This window comes from Scomber japonicus, chromosome 13, assembly GCF_027409825.1.
Source record: "Scomber japonicus isolate fScoJap1 chromosome 13, fScoJap1.pri, whole genome shotgun sequence".
Lineage (NCBI taxonomy): Eukaryota > Metazoa > Chordata > Actinopteri > Scombriformes > Scombridae > Scomber > Scomber japonicus.
Window position 1 is genome coordinate 1969125 of NC_070590.1, and position 22067 is coordinate 1991191.

General features: G+C 40.1%; 2 protein-coding genes across 4 annotated transcripts; both read left to right on the forward strand.

The window, feature by feature from the left end:
* Positions 1–4690: 4690 nt before the first annotated feature.
* On the forward strand, positions 4691–9750 carry serpinf2a (serpin peptidase inhibitor, clade F (alpha-2 antiplasmin, pigment epithelium derived factor), member 2a). The gene is made up of 9 exons (XM_053331196.1): positions 4691–4842; positions 6164–6232; positions 6337–6586; positions 6768–6905; positions 7012–7054; positions 7151–7296; positions 7508–7650; positions 8511–8715; positions 9182–9750. The coding sequence occupies exons 2-9, from the start codon at positions 6179–6181 to the stop codon at positions 9706–9708; spliced, it is 1506 nt and encodes a 501-aa protein (XP_053187171.1). The 5' UTR covers positions 4691–4842; positions 6164–6178; the 3' UTR covers positions 9709–9750.
* Positions 9751–12444: 2694 nt separating this feature from the next.
* serpinf1 (serpin peptidase inhibitor, clade F (alpha-2 antiplasmin, pigment epithelium derived factor), member 1) lies at positions 12445–21648 on the forward strand. 3 transcript variants are annotated; one of them, XM_053331211.1, is made up of 9 exons: positions 12501–12517; positions 14474–14562; positions 15755–15815; positions 16619–16814; positions 17927–18082; positions 18966–19169; positions 19595–19734; positions 19876–20086; positions 21010–21648. In XM_053331211.1, the coding sequence occupies exons 3-9, from the start codon at positions 15756–15758 to the stop codon at positions 21258–21260; spliced, it is 1218 nt and encodes a 405-aa protein (XP_053187186.1). In that variant the 5' UTR covers positions 12501–12517; positions 14474–14562; position 15755; the 3' UTR covers positions 21261–21648. The 3 variants fall into 3 exon arrangements, with proteins under 3 accessions (XP_053187185.1, XP_053187186.1, XP_053187187.1); XM_053331210.1 differs by lacking the exon at positions 14474–14562 and having other exon boundaries at positions 12445–12517; XM_053331212.1 differs by lacking the exon at positions 12501–12517 and having other exon boundaries at positions 14538–14560.
* The last annotated feature ends 419 nt before the right edge of the window (positions 21649–22067 follow it).

A 22067-nucleotide genomic window follows, 5' to 3' on the forward strand; every position in this document is an offset into this window, starting at 1 on the left:
CACACAAACACACACACACTGCAGAAACATTTAGCTTAATCCACTCCATAAAACTTTACTGTGTCCATCATCCAGGCAGAGATTAATGCAGCATCACTGTGAAACAGTTGAGTCGTATATGAAGGTCATTTCTAGCAGACAGAGTTGCTTTAAGCAACACATGAAGAAATCAGCTCAGTTTTTATCAGTTACTTAATGTATCAGGCCAAGTCACCTCCTTCCACCACATCTCACTCCAGCTCCGCCCCACGGTATATTTAGGCAGCCAGCTCAGCCAGCTCAGCCTTTTTCCCTTTCTGGAGAACAAAGTAGCTGGCTGAACTACACAATAGTTTAAGCTGTGTATTTGATGTAAGTCTCTTTGTTTCCATGTTATTAATCTGTTTAGTAATTATGATAAATGTATTGGAAGATTATTCCTACCTCTTTAGTTTGAGTAATGTTTAGATATATTTGGTTGATTGTTAGTTATTATTATGCATAAATCTGATCTATGATTTCCTGCCTTTTATTATTCAAGATACAAACCAGCTTGAATAATAAAATGGACTGGAACTGGATCCTCCTTGTTATGTGATTGTTGTTCTAACAAACAACCCATTGTGTTGATCTACTATCCTGTAGAACCAACAGTCCATCCTCACTAGTACAATATTTGACAGTATCAGACCAAGTCACATTTTCTAATGAAAGATTGATTTCTACTCAATTCAAAATGTTTTAGTCGTCCCTCAAGAGGTGAACAAGTTTTCAAACAAGTACACATACACAGTTCATTTAGACACTAAAACGTCTCATATTATGTCAGCAGTGCATTTATCAGTCATTATGAAACTCCTCCTAAAATCACTTACAGGACTCGACCATGTCTCTTTATTCAGAAAACCTTGGTCTCATAGACAGATAGATAGATAGAGAGTGGAGCAGAGAGATGGAAACAGACATGTAACCTGGTCACTACGCTACGAATCCCAACTTCACACCCATTGCTGTTATTGGCTGGAGGCAACAAACCCACTGACCAAAGGTTTACGCCCAGAAACGTCTCGAATAAATAACAAAGTTATAAGAGTATGCAAGCAGAGAGCAGAGTCTCCTTAAATACACACACTACCACACACTTCTAGTCCATCATAAGTGATGATTGAGATGGATTATTGTATATATGTTTGTTTTTTAGGAAAATCCTGCACAGTATTCCTTTAATAAGCAATAAGAATGTATTAGAGATGTTTGTAGTTGACTTTTCATTGATCTGATGTTGACTTTTACATTAAAATATCAAACAAAATGATGTCTGAATCATCAGCACGTGTTTAGATCAGTTTGTTCATTTTCAGATGAGTGATATGAGATCTGAATCAGCGCACTACAATTCTCTGTGTTTTATCCTTTGCTGCCCCCTGGTGGACACATACAGACCTGCATGATGAACCAGTGAACTTCAGATCATAGTCTGACTTCTGCTGAGTATCACATAGATCTGATTTAGGACTGTAAGAGACGACATCAAACAAATCCTAGTTTGTACTCCCGAAAACACTGAAAAGAGAAGAAGAAGAATCCAGTGATAAAGAATTTAAAGGTTAAAATAAAAGTTATATCAATAATATCTATATTTCTCATTATGAACAAGAAGTCCTTGAAAGTGCTGCTGGTCAAGTTGGTGACATCTGCTGGCCAACTCTGGGTACTGCAGTGGAGGGATTAAAAAAGCACAACCTCATAATAAATAGTGAGTTCAAGACAATGCGTACACGTATATAAGAAAAACACACTGCTGCAGATTTTCTATAGAATCGATTTTAATTGATAATTGATTCTGAATCAAATTGGCCACCAAGAATCAAAATCAAATTAAATAGTGAGAGAAGCTCTTCCTGAAGGTTTGGTGACTGAAGGCCAAGCAGCATTTTAGCATTAATTTGATTTCATTCTTACAAGAACTGAAGTTATCAAATAAAACCTACTTAACTCAAAATAAGGCAGATATGTACACATGTGTCCTATTAAAGATACATAGCCACAACTTCATTTAAAACGTCATTTTTAATAACATTTATTGAGATTGATGTTTAAGGTAAAAAGTCTTCCAGCTGCTCCAACTGACTGAAAGCTTCAACTTCAACTCTGTACGAATTAACTTCTTCTTCATTGAGTCATTCTGGTCTCAATCTCTAATCTCTACATTCAGGCTCTAATAAGTGTGCTGGTGGACTAATAGTAGTTTAGATTCCTGCCATGTGGGCGTTGATTGGCAGCTGTGACTGATAGTTAGCTCACCTGCTGCTCTCTGAGTTGGACTTTCTGAGCTTCTGTTTAAAGAATAAACAGAGATTCTTTCCACAGACGTGCAGTACTACTGTGTTTGTGGTTCAGAGCCTCACAGGATGCTGTCATGGTTCAGATGTGCATGAAGTACACAACCTTTCCTAATGTTGACTCTTCAACAACGTTTAATCAATACCAGGTGATACAAAGTCATACTAACTTGTGTTTTTTCAGTTTTTGACAGTCAGAATTTACACTAAATGTTTTATTTTGTCACTTTCGGCCAATGAGAGGTGCCTGAACCAATCATAGGGAAGGCTTACAGGGTTAGTCAGTGTGTCAGAGTGTGTAGTTGGCAAAATATTTGTTATTACTGGAAGTCAGGCAGCAGAGCATGTGGGAGGAGCTGGATCTTAAATCATGTTTTTCTTTGATCAGCACTGTGGACAGTACAGTCCTCCTCCCTTTTCCTTTACCTTTCCCTTGTATGAGAACCCTCAGTAATGTAATATGCTAGAAGTCCAGACGTATGCAGACACCAGGACATGATCCCTTTTTATTGACAGCTGATCATGTGTCAGATGTTCGTCTGAAACTCTGAACTCTTGAATGTTTGTTTGTTTGTGCTGATCTGAACGAGGATATCAACCCATGTAAATAAACAGATTCTTGAATTACACCGTGGGAGTTGTTAACCTTGTATTATGGAGGGTGGTGTGTGTGGGGTTTTTTTAAACAAAACTGGACTGATTCGGAGTGTGTCAGTGACTGTTCTGTGGTGAAAACATGTGGATCAAGGTGAACGAAGGACCCTGTTTGTTAGAGAGCTGCATTGTGGGGGCGTTCAGCTGCAACCCGGCGGTCAGGACAAGACAAATACACGCCCACACCTTCTGCTGAATGTATGTGCAGAGCGCCATGAAGGCACAAAGCTGGAGGACGATTCAGTGCACAAAGCAGCTGAAATACACTGTGAAACGACAGCCAATGAAAAACTAAACTAAGCTAAAGTGTCAGTTTAGTTTATTTTAGCTTTGTTGTGTGGTATAGTTTAATTATTTTTATTGTTCAGTTTAGTTTAGCATTGTAGTATAGCTTAGTTTAACTTAGCCTGGTTGTGTGCTTTAAATCTGGTTTGTGTAATTTGATTGTTTATTATAGTTTTGAAAAACAAAGCTATAATTCGCTTTATAGAGAAGATGTGTCTACCAACGTAAAGTCAATTATAAAATGTTGATTAAAAATAAATGATGAACATTTTAATCATAATATCATAATTATGACTATTAGGACATTGGAGTAAAATACATCTTGTTATTATACTATATTGTCATCACGGCTATAATGTAGATTATGCATTGCCCACTGGTGGTGAATCTGTGTTCATGTACCAGTACTGGGTATAACATGATGAGGTGTTGAGGTGAAAAATAAAAAATGAGGCCCTTAACAATATCGATAATAATGTTTATTTATCAAAAGCTAGACTTCTGGCATGTAAATAAATGTGATGTAAAGGCCATTAATCTATTCCCGTTACACCAGTGAAGGTCAAGCTCAACGTTACCTGCCAGCTGGCCAAGCAGCATAGGATCATCTGCCAGCTCCTCATCACTCATAGCAATGTGTCTTCGCCATATTTACAGTGTTTTAACATTTAACATTTAACATGTTATTAAATCATTGGAATTGGTGACGGATATCCTTTTAAGTAAAATAAATAATCATCAAATAAACTACACCTGCAATCAAAGTAAAGTCACTTGTTAGACTCTTTTTTGGCCCAGGTGTATTTGTAGAAATTGTGCAATAATATATAGGGTATACAATAATATGTGACCTTTAAAGGTGCAGTGTGTAGAGTTTAACAGCAACTAGCAGAAGGAACTTGGCAGAAATACAACATAATATAGGAATTGTTGTGTTTTCGTGACCCTAGAATAAGCCCTTTATATCTACATAGATACTTCTACAGTAGCCCAAAAATGACGAACCAAACATTGGTCTAGAGAGGACTTTTCATGTTTTTTGCAAGTTTTGTGGCCACTGTAGATTCTCTTACATGATTGGAAGAGGAGGGGCAATAAGTTGGTTACAATCTGCAACCTCACCTCTACATACCACTAAATCCCACATACTGGTCCTTTAACTTATATGTTTGACTACATTATGGTTGAGATAGTTGAGCCACCTTTAGTCATTTGTAAAGAGTCGTTTATTGTGTCATAGCATCTAACTTACTGGAACCTCTGGGAATAAATTAGCTCACTTTGAAAATGCTAATAAATGAAATTGATTGGCTGTAATCCTCTCAGATGGATTCACAGACTCATTTTTAGAGTGTGAGTTAACTCTACAAGGAGCCTTACTATAGTCAGTCTGTCTCTTTATTTTTACATGCTGTAGTGACTGCAGTGTTGATTATTAACCAACCAATAGGGGGGCGGCAGTTGTTGAGTCCAGGCACTACGCTGTCCAGCCTAGAGAGCACTGACCATACCTGGCTTTACTCTTATTTTATCCCTCTCTTCTGTTAATCCTTTTTGTTCCTCCACATCAGACACAGGCCAGGTAAGTTCAGACTATATTCGATTTCACCAAAAGCTTTTTCAACTGCATTCAGCGCTGCTAATCAGTTGCAGCGCTGATAAAATAATTTGGTTTAGTTTACAGACTGCTTTGAATTGCTCTCAGATGCAAGATGCAACATGATCCACGGTTGCAGTTTGTTTAAAGGAGCATGAAGTTGAGTCTTATCTTGTATGCAATGGTGGTAGATTCATATAGTTCATGGAGTTCAGTGTATTATGTGTTCTGTGTATTCAGCCAAAAAAGGCTTCTGAAACAGTAACCTTTAGTCATCTGGTAAACACAGCCGCCATATCTGAAACCTCAAGTGACTTTAAACATACTACATGGACACATACATAGACAGATACTATTTTAATGACAGCTTTCATCCATAGAAGCTGATGATGGTGTTGCTTAATAAGACTCTTTGGTCCAGAATAAAATAACTTGACAACTGTTGGATCAAGTATCATAAAATTTGGTACAAACACTCTTGACCCCCAGAGGAAGAAACTTTAACTCTAGCATCACCAGGTGGACAAAAGTACATTTGTTCCAACACTTCAGCAGCCGACCACATGATGCGAAATCCTCAGAGTCTATTACAGGTTTTTTCAATGTGTAAAAGTTTTTCTTCTCTATTGAACAAAATGGAAAGATAACAGAAGAGTGGAAATATTTAGTATTTTAGTGAAAACTTACAACTTGTATTGTAGGCTATCTACAAATTAAAGCTGTACTTTACAATAGTCAGTCAACTATTGAAATAAGGCACACTGATTCAGACTATAAAAAATGTGTTACATACAATTAAAGCAAGATAAAACACTAAAAGTTAAAATAACTGCCTTTCTTCATTGGTTTTTCGTGATGAATGTGTGGAAAAGTTTTGTTGTTTTATGACTGAAAATGCTACCATGCTAATATTAGCATGGTGAAATGCTAGGCTGTCCTTGTGAGCATGTCAGAGAAGAAATGTGGAATTTGGAGGACTTCACCACTGGATGCCTGAAACTCTCCAGTTGTAAAATACTCCTCCTGGTGACATCATGTTTGCTAGATATTTGTGTTCAGGTGGTCATCAGTTATTTCTACAGGCCTGAATATATTTATACGAAGGGCCATCACAGATAAAGATTATTGTCTATTTTGTATGTATTTGATATGTATTGCATGATTTGCATTTGTTTGCTGATTCCCAAAGTCTAATTTCCGTTACAGTTTCCATTTAGCTGACAATTGATCAGATCAATCAGTACATGAACCTGCTCACAGGTGCTACTGTCTTCCTTGCTGTTGATGATGTCTATGTGTTTTTCAGGCTGGTGGTTTGGAAATGAAGTTGTGTCTTCTTCTTCTTTTTCTTTGTCTCTGCCAACTGGGACTGACTGTAAGAAGAACCTCAGTCTTGTAAACTATTTCAGCACCAAAGAGGAATCCTTTATTTGCTGTTTGTTCTTGGTGTGACCTTATTCTTCACTTTCCTGTTTCCAGGAGGAGCCCAGTCCGACTCCAGGAGCTCCTGAGGTCTCTGGTCCAGTAGATAAAAAAAATGAGACGGAGGAGAGGGTTCACAGCTGTGGAGAAAGACAAGTGTTCAGCCCTGAGGAGAATCGGGCGATAGGAGGCGCCATAGAGCGACTGGGTTTACAGCTTCTAGAAAAGCTACCTATTGGTCCAAAGCAGCCAAATGTCGTCCTATCACCTCTCAGCCTGGCTTTTGCACTTGCACATCTCACCTTAGGTTAGTTAGAGGTTTCCTAAAATTGCTGTATAGAAGATAAAACCCTTTATCACCCAATAATGTTTGCATATAGAAAGCCACATGTTACAGAGGCTGCTTATGTTACACTGTCAACCATCAATTGTTCCTGCGTGTTCCTTCAAAACACTTTGTTCAGATATACTGTATATTTTCCCCTCAGGTGCTCGTAATGAAACAGAGAAGCTGCTGCTGAAAAGCCTTCATGCCCAAAGTCTGCCATGTTACCATCATATACTCGGAGGACTTGTACCTAATTTCAGCAACATGGATGTGGCATCACGCATGTACCTGAGACCAGGTGTGTGCTGAAGAGTGTTGAACAGGACTTTGTTTACAAAAAGTACAGTTATTCTTACATGACATCTCCATTTTTTCCTCTTTTCTTTCCATTTTCTATCTCTCAGGATTTGAAGTGAAATTATCTTTTGTTGAAGACTCTCTGGCCAGGTATACTCATGTCATAAACACACAGGTTGAATGCTTTTCAGCGGATTTTGAACATTGAACATTTGATGGAAATAAATAGTTTATTTCTCTGTACAGATACCGATCACAGCCCGTTCCCCTGACCTCTGTGGAGGAGGTCAATCATTGGGTGGGTAATGCCACCAATGGCCACATCCCCAACTTCCTGGAAAGGATTCCACATAACGTGGTGCTTATGCTCATCAACGCTGTGTACTTCAAAGGTGAACCATTGGATAAGCTGGTCCCCAGAGACTCCAAATTAATGCAGGTCCCCAAAAAGGGAGTAGGGGGCATTAGTGATCTAACCCACTTGACTGCTTTCTGCTATTGGCTGAATGGGAATTTTTATTTGAACAACTCAGAAAAATATGCAGATGGAGTTGTCCTTTAAGCTACTAATGCTTCCCTCTCGCTCTCCTCTGTGCTCATCAGGTGAATGGCAAACACGTTTTGACTCACAAGCAACCTCTAAGGGACTATTCTACCTGGACAACCAGAACTCAGTGTCAGTAGACATGATGAAGTCTTCCCAGTACCCACTCCGCCTGATGGATGATCCACAGCTGAAAGCACAGGTAATGGCCATGGGTACATTAGAGATGCTGAAGATATCATCCACTATCTTGGGCATAGCCAAGAAGCCATAAAGGCCTTCACATAGTAGGATCCCATCTTCACTCTCTCATGTAGACTTATCAGATGTCCCACTTAAACCATTGACCCAGTGTCCTGACAGTAATGCTCTTTAATGTGCTGTTATTGCAGTAATTGGATGAATCATTCATGTAGATCTCATTTGACTAAGTTTTAAGGCTACATCAACACCATGGATATCTCTTTCTCTTTACTGCATTGCATGTTTGTCTGAATTCCACACAGTATATGTAAGCAATGAAACACAATCATGCATTTTGATATACAAAAGCATGTGACGTAGAAGAGTGTAGAATTTACACCATGGTCACTTAACAAGGATTCTCAATTTAACCTTCGATTTACAGTCCAGCACTCTGCTGTGGTTGTGTGCTTTAGATCACAGATTCAGGCATCTGATCAGGACTCCTTCTGGCCATGTCCAATTCGGAGGTGATGCCCAGAATCATATCCAGTATAAACTTGATTATACATCAATCCACTTCCTGTTGCTTTGTCCTGTCTGATGGGGCACCGATCTGAACACAGAGTTGGCTCATGAGATTCCTTAATCTTAGATCCCATCTGACTTGGGTATGCCTTGGGATCCTGGAGGATGTACAAGATTTTTCAGTGACCATGGTTTAAATTTAGTCTAGTTTATCTCATTGCATTTCTTTTTCCTTTGCTTTCTTCCTTTTCCCTTTAACTACCATGTACTCCTATTGATTGTTTGTAGGGAGTTAGTCCATGACAGACCAAACACAAAGAAATAAAAATAAATTCCTCATCTCTCATCTAGGTTGCCAGTTTTCCCTTCAAGGGAAACACCAGCTTCTTAATCGTCATGCCTTTGCTGGGAAGAGGAAACGTCTCATCATTGCTTCCCAAACTGAACATCTCTGACCTTTACAGACGTCTACCTCAGGAGAAAACAATACAAGTCAACTTACCCAAGGTGAAGCTGCAGTACCGCCAGGAGCTCCAGGAAGCGCTCACCAGCATGGGTGAGAATATTCACAGGAACCAAAGAGGCATTTACCGCAAGCAACACATCACTTTCAAACAGCTTAAAGGCAAAACACACTGATCATGTTGGTAGCATCATCTAATATGACTCTACGACACACTAGAGGCAATATTCAAGCAGAAGTGTGAATGTGATAAAAAATTATGCTTTACTGGAGTGTCAGTGCCCTGATTCATTTCTCAATTAATAGATTAATTGTTTTAAGTCTATGAAATGTCAAGAAGTCTGAGCAGCAGTCATTATTATTTAATTTACAATATAAAGCAGCAAATCCCCATATTTAAGGAACTAATATATTTTTGGCATTTTTGCTCAAAAAATAACTGGAACAATTAATCAAATTAGTTTCTAGATAGATTAATCGACAAATCATTGCAGCTTTGATCTACACAGAGTATATTAGTAGCCCTCCTCACTTCTCTCTGTCTCTGGTTGTCTCTCAGGTCTCGGCTCTTTGTTTTCCGGTCCTGACCTCTCTGGGATCTCCGACCATCCTCTGAAGGTAACGGATGTTCGCCATGCCAGCACCATCGAACTAAGCGAGGAAGGCGCGGAGGCATCTGCCACCACTGCTATAACCTCCATGCGCTCCATCTCCCTCTTCTCCGTTAACTCCCCCTTCCTCTTTGCGCTGGTTGATGAGGCCTCCCACACCCCGCTCTTCATGGGCATTGTCACAAACCCCGCCCCCGACAACGACCCCATGCTCAATGATGATCCCCACATTAACAGCACCATGGGCGACCAACCCGCAATGGAGAGCGTAAGGAAAAGTGACATAAATAGTGAACTGACGTCATGCAGTGACACAGAGCAGGCAGAGGGCAGCAGCAGGCAGTCATGCAGCACCCCCACTGGTGAAAAGGAGCAGCTGCAGCCTGTAAATGGACTGGAGGGCAGCAGTGGGAAGAAGAAGACACAAGGAAATGAAACCTACACCAAACCAGACAACTCTGTACCTGATGTTTGAAATCTTACTTGTAAAAGGAATAATTAAACATTTTCAGATATGTGTTTATTTGCTTTCTTGCCGAGATTTAGATGAGAAAATCTAAACCACTCTCATGTCTGTCTGTTGGATAAATATGAAATTAGTGCCTGCAGCCAGTTAGCTTATCTTAGCATAAAAACAGGGGGAACAGCTAGCCTGGCTTTTTCTAAAGGTAACAAAATCTACTAGCTCACTAGACTGAGATAAAACAATGAAGGTTGCTGAATTTTGTGAATTTGAAGGATTCTTAGATACCAAAACACAGAAACAGGATTAAACAACTCTGGAAGTTTATCAAGCAATGACTACGAGACAAACAGAAGAGGAACAGAGTTTGTGTCACAATGTGATTGGTCAAAACGGCGTCTTGCATTAATGGCAAAAGTTGAGCCTGGTTTTACTTTTTTGCTGGATGACCCTGGCTGTTTTTGCCAGAGCCCTTAGTGTTCGTACCTCCACTGTGTTGCAGGACATGTTGTTATATCTTATCTGTTTAATCTGTAAAAAAAAAAACGTAAAAATGAGTTGTGGTTGTAGATTTATTCTTGTTTCTGTCCATTACTGTTATTAAATATCGGGATTTGATCAAAAATAAATAATTGTGGTGTCAGTTCTCCAGTCGGTGCCATTAAACCATTGCTGACAGTTTTCTGTGTTTCCACTGTTGGAAATGTGAATAAAAACAGGAGAGTGTAAATGTAGGAGGTGATGATGTGGAGTATTGTTGCTGCCAGAAACAGACATGAGGGTGATATCAAACATTTCATCTCATTCTTGGCAAAAAAGTGAATGAGTGCATTTCTCAAAATGTCAAACGGTTCCTTTGAAGCAGATTCAGATGTGCAGCAGAGGAGAGACACACGTTGCTCATAAGGCATTATATAGTTCAACATTAAAACTTACAAATGCACTGCAATTATAGAAGATGATGAGATTTGAGTTTTATATGAAAGAGTCTATTTAAAATACTAAAAACTCATAAATCAGCAGAGTCCTATTTTTATAATTTGACTGCAGGTTTACCATTATTGATTTATTAAACCTGTCAGGTGTTTTAAGACTAAAGCTTTATAGTTCTCACACAGAAATATTCTTTACAACACCTTGTGCATTATGATATTAAATGTTTTTTGTTTCTCTTCAGATGTTTTATCCACAGTGTGATGACTTTAATTTGATATTCTGTCAGGGAAAATAAAACTTTGACACAAACTGTTTTAATCTGTTTTGATGGAAAGAAAGTTTTTTAAAATCACAGTTTCACCACTTCACCACTGCTGTTTATTTTTAGCCAGTTAACACTTTTATGTTCACATAAACCAGAAAAATAATTTCACTTCTACATGCACTATACATACAAAATAACAAGAAATAACAAAATGTACAATCATTGTAAAAAAGCCCAATATAAAAACTATTTTAGCCCCGAGTTCAGCCTTCCAGGCAGATCCAGCTCTCAGATTATTTACAGAATTGGCACTCAACCATTGTCTTAAACTAATTCTTACAACTTTCAAACTGAACTCATTGATTGCTGGAGCTCGTTAGAGACACTGCCAATGAGGTAGGTGCTGCCTGAAAGACAAAGTTCAGGGCAAACAAACAAACAAACAAACAAACAAGAGTAGCTAATCTACCAGGCGGGGAGTTCCTGTCCTCTGAAAAGAAGCCAATGCGGAAGTAACTTAGAGCTGCATTCTATCAAAAGGCCACCAGGGGGCGACCGTCTCTATACAAGTCAATGGAGAATTCACCAACTTCTCACTTGATTTCTAACCTCAGTAAACGTTTTCAAAATGTGTTTATGGTCTCAATCGCTAGTTTAAAGCCTTCTTCAATGCAGTATGATGTTCATTTGTGAAATTTTGGCCTCCCTGATTTTATATTTGACGATAAAGCAGGCTACGTGGCTACGTTGTGATTGACAGGTTGATTGACAAATGTCCTTGAGATCCAGCCCTCGCAACCAATCGCAGCCTCCCCGCTCCGCCGTTGGTCTCGCCCATTCGTCTGTTCATGACTCCGCCTCATGCCCATATAAGTAGAATCCGTGTTCATTTTTTCCCAGCATGCACCTGAAATTTTCAAGATGGCGCTGCCTAGATTCGATACTATTGGCTTCCGAGCTTCCGAGCAGCAGTCCACAAACCAATGGGTGACGTCACGGATGTTACGTCCATTTCTTATATACAGTCTATGGTAGCTACAGAAGAGAATTTTCATGAATTCATGAAGGTCCTCTGGAGAGCTCCAAGGGTCCAAACAGTGGATGAAGGTTCCCTTTGAGACATCTAGAGGTCTTTAAGGGTCCTGGAGCCCTGAGGTTGGTGTCCTAATGTCTGGATGTATTAGTCCTAAAGAGGTTCCTAGTGATGGTCCAGTCTGTTATCCACTGGTCTCAGTAGTAGGACATATCCAGATGCTTTACTACAGTAAAAGTAACATTATACAGCAATGTAAAAAACTCCACTACAGTAAAAGTCCTGCAGTAAAATCAGCTTGATGCAGTTAAAGCAGTTACAGCAGCAGCTCTTCTCGGTACATCTGCACACAGTTTCCAGGCAGTTGGCAGGTTGGTTGTTCCAACACGTTTTCTGTCTGGCTGCAAACTTTCATTCATCTTCATTCAGCAGCTTCTCTTTTATTTGCGCGTCCCCGCGGCTCTCCTGGCAGCAACTGGACCTGCGCCGCTGTGGTCGTACGTGCACGGCCAGGGGCGCGCCTCAGCGGGGAGGAAACATCTGCACATAGAGTCTGAGAGACGTGGACCGTCCCGAGCAGAGGAGAGGTGAGTGCGCTTTTTGTGCGCTTTTACGCACAACTTTTCATTTAGCTTTTCACTTTAACTGCAGCAGTTTTATCTTGAGTGGAAATTTATTTACGGTTCATTTATTTCTGGATGATGTTGGAGCAGGGTTTGGGTTAGTCTGCTTTAGTGCAGGCTGCAACTTTGACCGAAACTAAGCTCCACAAATGTTTGATGATCCTGCAGAGAATCCAGAGTTTTGGTCTTTTGGCATTAAGATTAAAAAATAACTCACGGCTTCCGTACTGGATGAGATAAAGACAGTTTCATATTTAGTTCAGTTCAGATTTTTTTGTCCCTCAAAGGAAATGTGGCTTGCAGCTAAACAAACAACAACGTGGCTTACATCTGTTTATTAAACTTATAATAAATATGATCCAGTAAGAGCAACAGTCTAAGAAACAATCAGTTGACCCAGTTTAACTGATGAATGGTTTTCTCCAACACGCTGATTGTGTTTCCAGTCAGTGAACTTTCTCCACCTCAGCTCTGCTGCTGTGCCAACAAACACAGTCAGTCTGTTCCACTCAACAGTTTATATAATAGTTCTGATTTCACAGCAGGTCATTCCCCTGATCTCAACACTCATTAAACACACTTTTAATTTTATTGTTTTATTTTGTTTTTTTTAAGCATCTGACATGTTCATTAGTGTAATATCTGGTGTAATGTCTGCTACGATTCTATGAAATTCATAACGTTTGTGATTTCTGTCCTTCTGTAGTTTAGTTTGAAGGGTTTGGAAACACACACTTTTTAAATCACTGAGGTTATTTCAGGTTGTAATGACTTTGGTGCCAAGAACAACATTTCTCTGTTGAATAATTTCGGGTTTATGACCTGATGTGATATCAGATCAGCCAATGAAAAAACATTCCAGTGTGTTTTAGAGACAAGTTCCTGCAGGTAACATGTCTGCTGCTGAGTCAGCGGCTCGTCTTCAGTCTCCATCAGGTCTGTGCAAAGTTCACACGCATCAGATATGAAGAGAGGCAGAGCTGCTCAACATCCATCACTCACATCTGTAGCTTATAACGTTTCCTTCATGGAAAAGTACTGCAGTATTATAGTGATGTAGTATGCAGTATTACAGTAAAAGTACTGCAGTATTATAGTGATGTAGTATGCAGTATTACAGTAAAAGTACTGCAGTATTATAGTGATGTAGTATGCAGTATTACAGTAAAAGTACTGCAGTATTATAGTGATGTAGTATGCAGTATTACAGTAAAAGTACTGCAGTATTATAGTGATGTAGTATGCAGTATTACAGTAAAAGTACTGCAGTATTATAGTGATGTAGTATGCAGTATTACAGTAAAAGTACTGCAGTATTATAGTGATGTAGTATGCAGTATTACAGTAAAAGTACTGCAGTATTATGAGTGATGTAGTATGCAGTATTACAGTAAAAGTACTGCAGTATTATAGTGATGTAGTATGCAGTATTACAGTAAAAGTACTGCAGTATTATGAGTGATGTATGCAGTATTACAGTAAAAGTACTGCAGTATTATGAGTGATGTATGCAGTATTACAGTAAAAGTACTGCAGTATTATGAGTGATGTATGCAGTATTACAGTAAAAGTACTGCAGTATTATGAGTGATGTATGCAGTATTACAGTAAAAGTACTGCAGTATTATGAGTGATGTAGTATGCAGTATTACAGTATTATTGATAGTGAAGCATCAGTGTTAGAGCAGCATGTTAACAAGCTTTTAAAATACAACACATAGTTAAAGATGAAACCAGTCAGCAGTGTGTAGTCGGCTCACAGTTCAGATGTCTATGAGTTGTTAACAGCTAAACTTCTCACATGCTTTCATTTCAATAAATGTTCACAGGAGCAGGAGGATTTTAACTGTAACAGAGTAGTTTTACTTCTTCTACCACGACTCATGAACTGTTTAAAATCTACATATTCTGTTATGACAGAAAGAAAAGAACAGAAGCTCTGAGCAGAAGAGAAGAAAGAAATCACCATCTGGAGAAAGGAGTGTCTGGGTTTCCCATCAGGAGAGCGTGTGAGTGTGTTAGTGTGTGTGTGTGTGTGTGTGTGTGTGTGTGTGTGTGTGTGTGTGTGTGTGTGTGTGTGTGTGAGAGAGTGAGAGTGTGGTCTGAGGTTCAAATGACAGTCTTGTTTTGAAACCACTAGAACCAGGTCCAGATGTGTTTAGAAGAACAAAGACAGTCTGTGTGGATGTGAGACCTTTTTTCCTTTCTCTCTGTGTTTTAGACACAACGTGTGTTTCTATAAAAGACTTTTACTTAACATCTAACTCCAACTGAGCCTCAACAGCACTGACATTTTACTGTGGTGACGTGTTCCAGCTGCATGATTTTATGATGATAACTATAATTTCGCAATCATAACTTTCTCCATGATTACAAGAGAAACTGTTTTTCTACAGAAATCCTGGTTTAAGGCTGCAGAGATCTGGACTCAGACTACAGGAGATTATAATCTAAACTGATTCAGGATCAGGTTGCAACATGTACAGACGAAAGAGAAACTTCACAGATGTTCTTCTCTGTAATCCTAAACATGCACACAACAAGATTACACTATTATTTATTATGTTATATTATTAATCTTACTATAAACACGATCATACCAGAGGGATTACTGCACCACCTCATGTGTTCTCAGATATAAACTAAATGAGTTAGAAGGTTCAATGAATCTGCTTTGGACAGACAGACACTCACCAACGATAACTAACAGCTTCATTTTTAAGAAAAGCTGTGATGTGGTTTTTGTTTGAGTTGGTGGTCAGACTCAGAGCTTTCTGGTCTGCTCTGCTTAGCTTGACCTTTAGCTCATCCTTCTTCACATCAGAGTGAGAGTTCACTGTTTTTAGTCAGAGTAGCTCTCGATGGCAGAATGTATCATTGCTCCCAAAGGTTTTCTTCCGATATGCTCCGACTGATGTTTAACCAGCATTTATTTTCTTCTTTTAACCAGCAAGTACCCTGAAAACTAAAATGAAATACTCCTCACATCATCAGTGCAAAACATAAAGAGACTTCCAGCAGAAACTAAATGAAACACATACCGAGACCAGAAACACAGGAGTTATTACAGTCTCTTAATGTTGCTCTGTTTGTCTTTTTGAGCTCGTTATCTGTGATTGAGGTATTTGGTAGCTGTGATGTTGTAAGTTTGCTGAATGGTTTAAAGATTGTCTTTATATATTCATGTGTTTGTGTTTCCAGGATGAAGCGAACAACTTTCCTGCTGGTGTTTGGAGTCTTACTGAGCTTCTGTCGGGCTCAGGTATGAACAAAACCTCCTTTATTTCCTCCTATTTCCTTCTATATCCTTCTACAGCCTATATATGGACTGTTGCTATAGTTACCTGCAGTGCTTTAACTGTTAAACTCCACATTTAAATGCTCCAATTAGTGTAAAGTTCCTTCAGACTGGGTTTATGTCTTTTGGGGAGGTGGGGTGAAGGAAACATGCTGACACCAACATATAGGCATGTTTGGAAACCAGTAAAACCATCAGGAGACCCCATAAAAGTGGGCTGGTAATGGGCTGTTGTACTGTTAGCTACAGGTAGGTACTGTGTTCTCTCTTTGTAAGTCAATAAACTTTCATAAATCCAGAGAAAAAAATATTGGAGTATAACCAGCAGCTGACATTACAACAGAGTCCTTTCCTTGTTGTTTGTTTCTGTTGTCATGGTGACCAAACAGGCTGATATGTTGCTCTGAGCATGTCTCTATCTGTCAGATTAGAAAAACTTTATTACACAACATTTTAAAACGGAAAAACTCAGAGATCCACTTTAGAATATGAGGATGTTGTTCCAAGTTTAAATGACAGGAAGAGCAGTGAGTCAACTCTTAAAAACAGCCTTTCATTGTAGCTGTAATGATTATTACCTCACAATGAGCCTCATAAAGAGAGATTACATTAAAATCACTGAGCAGCAGGTAGCATTCCCACCACTCCTCCTCTTTCTTCTCCTACATTCTGTTATTTCGTGACGGTTAAAATGTCGTCAGTAACAATGGATCCACTCACACAGAGCACAGTAATGTTTATTTCTCTTCTGTCTCCATCTGTTCCAGTCGGAGACGGGAGGCGAGGAGACGGGCGGAGAGGAGGAACATGTGGAGCTCTTCACCACCCCTAGGACAAAGATGGGCGCCGCCGCCTCGGACTTCGGCTACAACCTGTTCCGCGCTCTGGCGAGCCGCGACGCAACGACTAACGTGTTCCTGTCCCCCATCAGTGTGTCTGCAGTGTTGACGCAGCTGTCCATGGGTGAAGACACAATCACACTACAAACTAAAACCAAAATGGTGTTTTGGCTTTGACCGTCATGGTGTGTACGAGCTCGTTGGCCAGACTGGTTGAAATGTATTTCAGGTGGTCAGCAGTGTCACATGACTAGTTTTGTTTCTCACATGCCTTCTTGGTGGTCAATCAATCAATCAATCAATCAATCAATCAATCAATCAATCTTTATTTGTATAGTGCCAAATCACAACAGAGTTATCTCAAGGCACTTTCCACATAGAGCAGGTCTAAACCGAACTCTTCAGGTTTTAACTTTAAAGAGACCCAACATTCCCACATGAGCAGCACTTGGTGACAGTGGAGAGAAAAAACTCCCTTTTAACAGGAAGAACCCTCAGAACCAGACTCAGAGTGGGAGAACATCTGCCTCGACCGGTTGGAGTAGAGAGGAGAGAGAGGAAGGAGAGGAGAGAGAAGCACATTGAAGGTCCAGGACTGGAATCTGTCATCCGGACGTCTACAGGCCCAGATTAGCTGTGAGACGAGAAAGCACAGACAACTCCGGGGAAGAAGTTTAGCTTATTGAATGCATTAATAGTACATGAATGTTAATGGATATAGATGGATGGATAGAGAGAGAGAGGGAGGAGGAGAGAGGAGCCCAGTGCATCATGGGAGTCCCCCGGCAGTCTAAGCCTATAGCAGCATAAACTAGGAGCTGGAACCAGCCCGAACTATAAGCTTTATCACAAAAGAACATGGTTTTAGTTCATTTTCTTTGCTTTGTCCCGCACGTTTTCCTCCTCTCACTTCTACTTTACTTTGTTCAGTCAATTTGAACCGAGACTGAAAAACTAGAACCATGCAGATGATTACGTTTTTATAGTTTACAGTATTGAAGAGTTCAGAACTAGCGAGATGTTTAAGGTGAATCCGAAGCTTAAAGCTAACCTTAAATATTTCATACACATGGATAGATAGATTAACTGTGCTAAAAACTTGCTCCCAACAAACAATAATTAGACAAAGCAGACACCACACATATAAAACACTCACTCACACACTACAACAGCCACAATAATAAATCATGATGAACATGTTGGATCTCAGCTAACTTGACCCTTCCTGACCCTCAGGAGGGTCTGAGCGTTCCCAGAGGCAGCTGTTCAGGGCCCTGAGGTACCACACCCTGCAGGACCCTCAGCTCCACAACACCCTGAAAGACCTGCTGGCCTCAGTGAAGGCGCCTGGGAAAGGCCTGAGCACCGCCGCTCGCATCTACCTGGCACGACGTGAGTTCATGTAGGGGTCGATGGGATGTAAAGATATGCAGAGTATATCATCATGTTATTATGTCTCTTTTCGACTACAATAAAGAGATTTGGACAAACATAGCTCATTAAGCCCAGCGGGAATTACTAAAAGAAATGTATTGCCTAGCACCAACCTAACAGAGATCAGCAGGATGGCAGCTCACCATTGGCCCCCTGTAGACAGATCACTCTCTTTAGCAGCCCCTGGTTGGTTGTTTGTTGGCATGCAACACAGAATAAAACACAGAGATTTAATGGAGATTTATGACAGTCAGGTTTAATGAAGCAGGTTTGTTATTGGAGCAGTTTATAAAAAGCTGGAACATTTAGTTTGGAGATTATAACCTGCACTAAACTATATGTTCAACATACACTCAACATGCACTTTATTAGGAACCCCTGTGCAATCTAATTAAATCCAGTACAACAGCTCTGCTATAAACTCTACTTTAACGAAGCTTGGAGTAAATTATATTGAAAAGGTGTTCCTAATATTTTACTCCTCTCGTGTCTGAAAATGTGTAAGCTTTAAGTAGAGTTTATGGCACAGCTGTTGGATTGCATTAGGCTGCACAGATGTACCTAATAAAGTGCTCACTGAGTGTAGAACTGATCTATTTCTGTATTCCAGTGACTCACATGTAATAGTATGTGAAAAGAAAACAGAAGGAAGTGTTAACAGAAGCTGCATCTGCCATTTTATACGGGTCTGTGTGAAGTCTTATGCCACTGTCTTACTGGAAATACAACCTTCAGTCAATACAATCTAGGTTTAAACTGTGTCTTAAAAGGTCCATTAGTTTCTCTGTTCCCATGTTCATTTGTGACTGTGATTAAACCCTCTATGTGCGACTGTCCTCAGGCCTTCGTTTGAAGCAGGACTTCTTCGGACTTGTGGAGCAGCAGTACGGCATTCGCCCCAAACCTCTGCTGGGAGGATCCAAGGATGTTAAAGAAATCAACGAATGGGTGTCTCAGGAGACGGGCGGTAAGGTCCAGCGCTTCCTGACCAAGCCCCTCCCCCGAAACTCTGGAGCGAACTCCGTTAGCGCCGCCTACTTTAAAGGTACGACGTTCTCAAAAAAACTTCTGACTGTAGAGTTTGAAAGAAAAGTTTGTTAGTTGGTATGTCTTGATTTGAAAATGCTGCCTTGGGTCAACCCTGATCTTTTATTATATAATTAGTTTTCTAATCATTTCAGTATGAAGCCAAGCATGGGTAAATGTCTGTTATTTATTTTTTTAGATATTTTATTGAACTTTTCCAACGTATGAATTTACTCATTTCAGATCATGACACCATACTGTAATATACCATAGACCTGATGCTAACATTGGTATGCACATTAAATAAGAAAGAAGACAAATGAAAGAAAAATAGATTCAAAATAGAAATCAAGAAGGTGAGAAAAGACTTCAGAGTTGAATAAATCCCCTTGTTGAGCCCCATGTTCATGTTTCCACACATGTCACTATTTCGTCTGTAAACAGGGAAATGGACAACACGGTTCAGTCAGAGTGGAACGTCAGAGAACTTCCAGTTGGATGGAAAAGCACCTGTCCGCATTCCCATGATGCAACAGGAGAACTACCCAATAAAAATGGGAGCGGACCCAGATTTGAGCTGCACGGTGAGTTCACTGGAACAACTACAAAAAAAGTCTAAAATTGGTTATACTTCATTACCCAGAAAACCCTGTGTGGTGATGTCACTAGAAACTGTCTGATTTCCTTTTTATGAAACTTTTATTTTTTGGCGTTTCCTCGTCCAGATCGCTCAATTCCAGATGCAGGACGATGTCAGCATGTTCGTGTTCCTGCCCGATGATGTGACGTCCAACATGACTCTGCTGGAGGAGAGTCTGACCGCTGAGTTCGTGCAGGACCTCTCCATGACGCTTCATCCTGCTCGGGTGACCCTCACTCTGCCCGCTCTGAAGTTCAGCTACACCACAGACCTGCTACCACTGCTCAGCGACCTCGGTGAGTCCAGGAGTCTAGATCAGTGTTCGTCAGTCCTGGTCCTTGCATGTTTTTAGAAGTTTCCCTCTTCCAACACATCTGAATGATAAGCTCTTTATCCACTCTGCAAAAGCCTGATGAACGACCCTTTTATTTGAATCAGGTGTGTTAGAGCAAACATCTGAGGACCAGGGCCAGAACTTAACAATACATAACTATATGGACTCATTCTTCACTTAAATCTTGTAAAGCTGTGCACATGCATGGTTTTGTTTTAGAAATCTCAGTCGTGGTAGAACTGGGCACGCACACACAAGTCTGATTTTAGCTCTAAATTCCACAGTTACATCTGGAAACGCTATTTGATGCTACATATTTTCAGGCCGTTAAGGGAAAGATATCAGACCACCCTGAAGATTCAAATCTGTGGATAAACTGATAAATCTTTTCTTCTTCCTGTTGTGTTCAACAAAGAAAAACAGTGAACATGTTCAGTCAGACATGATCCTCCTTGGTACTTAGTCACATCCTGGCAATGAAAAATAATCTACCAAATATTTAAATGCCAAATTGTTTTGGAGCCCTAATAAAAATACAGTCCAAAGATTTGCAGCCCTTACTGTGCTTTAAATATGAACTTTCAGTGAGAAAGTGAGAATGAGTATAACTAAAATACAAACTGGCTTGAAAAACATCAGTAAGCATGCTCTGGTAAATATCTCCTCTAAAAGGCTCGATCTTGACCAAAACAATTAAATATAAATGATGAATAAACACTTTATCACATTATATACCGAAAGCTACAAGATGTTAGAAGCTTAGACAGGAAGTCGAAGGTTATTTCCTGTGAAACTTATTTAGTTTTACATCAGTGTACCAATAACAGACACTAGGTGTCACTGTTTGAACGTACAATACTTTTAACATAACCTCCCTCCCTGCAGGTCTCTCTGAATGGCTAGCAGACACGGAGCTGGAGAAGATCTCGGCTCAGCCCGTCAAGCTCAGCACCATGAATCATAAGGTCGTCATGGAGATGGCGCCTGAAGGGAACCAGTATCCGAGCTCCACCTCAACACCGAGCCACCTGTCCTACCGAGTAGACCGGCCCTTCCTCTACCTGATCCGGGACGAAGCGTCGGGGGCGCTGCTCTTCATCGGCAGGGTGGTCAACCCCAAGGACCTGAGGATATAACACATTAACACACACACACACACATACACATACACACACACACACACACACACACACACACACACACACACACACACACACACACACACACACACACACACACACACACACACACACACACACACACACACACACACACACACACACACTCTTAGCAGGTCCTAGGAGGGAATTCAGGTGTTTGTGGAGCCAAAAGTACATACGTGATATTTGAGTTTGATTTGATTATACATGATTTTTTTTTACTTTTCATGTTGAAACACGTTAGCGTGATCATGTTAATCTGACAGGACGCTCAAACACCCTGAACCAAACCTCAACACAGGAATGCTTTTTACAAACCAAATATTGTCATTTTGTCAAAAGAAATAAACACAATGAAATGAAACATGCCTCTCTGTGCAGATTATTTCACTGGAGTGAGACTTCCTTACAACTACAGGTCAGATTACCATGACAGCTGAGGATAATCAACTCCAGATGGTTCATGCCCTCTGGTGCCACCCTAAGGCTTTCATTGCAAGTTCTTTATTCACTCTGTAGGAAAAACTGGATCATCATATTTGCAGGATTTATGTACAGTGGAAAAACCTTAGTCCAAATAGGAAAAGACTACAATACAAAAAGGAAGTTTTGTGACATTAGTGTGAACATCAGAAGTGCTTATGCGTAGACTGAGGCAGTTTTTCCAGACTTTGTGTGGAGAGCCCACAGTCTCCCCTGTGTTACTGGAAACCTTACATAATGCTGGAATGAGCCACATTACCCATTCACTACGGGGGAGATGTAGTTCGTCTTTACTACGTG

Coding starts and splice junctions, on each gene's coding strand:
- serpinf2a (XM_053331196.1), top strand. CDS start 6,179: ATGAAGTTGTGTCTTCTTCTTCTTTTTCTTTGTCTCTGCCAACTGGGA. Junction 6,233..6,336: donor TCTGCCAACTGGGACTGACT/GTAAGAAGAACC, acceptor TCCTGTTTCCAG/GAGGAGCCCAGTCCGACTCC. Junction 7,651..8,510: donor ATCCACAGCTGAAAGCACAG/GTAATGGCCATG, acceptor TCTCTCATCTAG/GTTGCCAGTTTTCCCTTCAA.
- serpinf1 (XM_053331210.1), top strand. CDS start 15,756: ATGAAGCGAACAACTTTCCTGCTGGTGTTTGGAGTCTTACTGAGCTTC. Junction 16,815..17,926: donor GTTGACGCAGCTGTCCATGG/GTGAAGACACAA, acceptor CCTGACCCTCAG/GAGGGTCTGAGCGTTCCCAG. Junction 18,083..18,965: donor TCGCATCTACCTGGCACGAC/GTGAGTTCATGT, acceptor GACTGTCCTCAG/GCCTTCGTTTGAAGCAGGAC.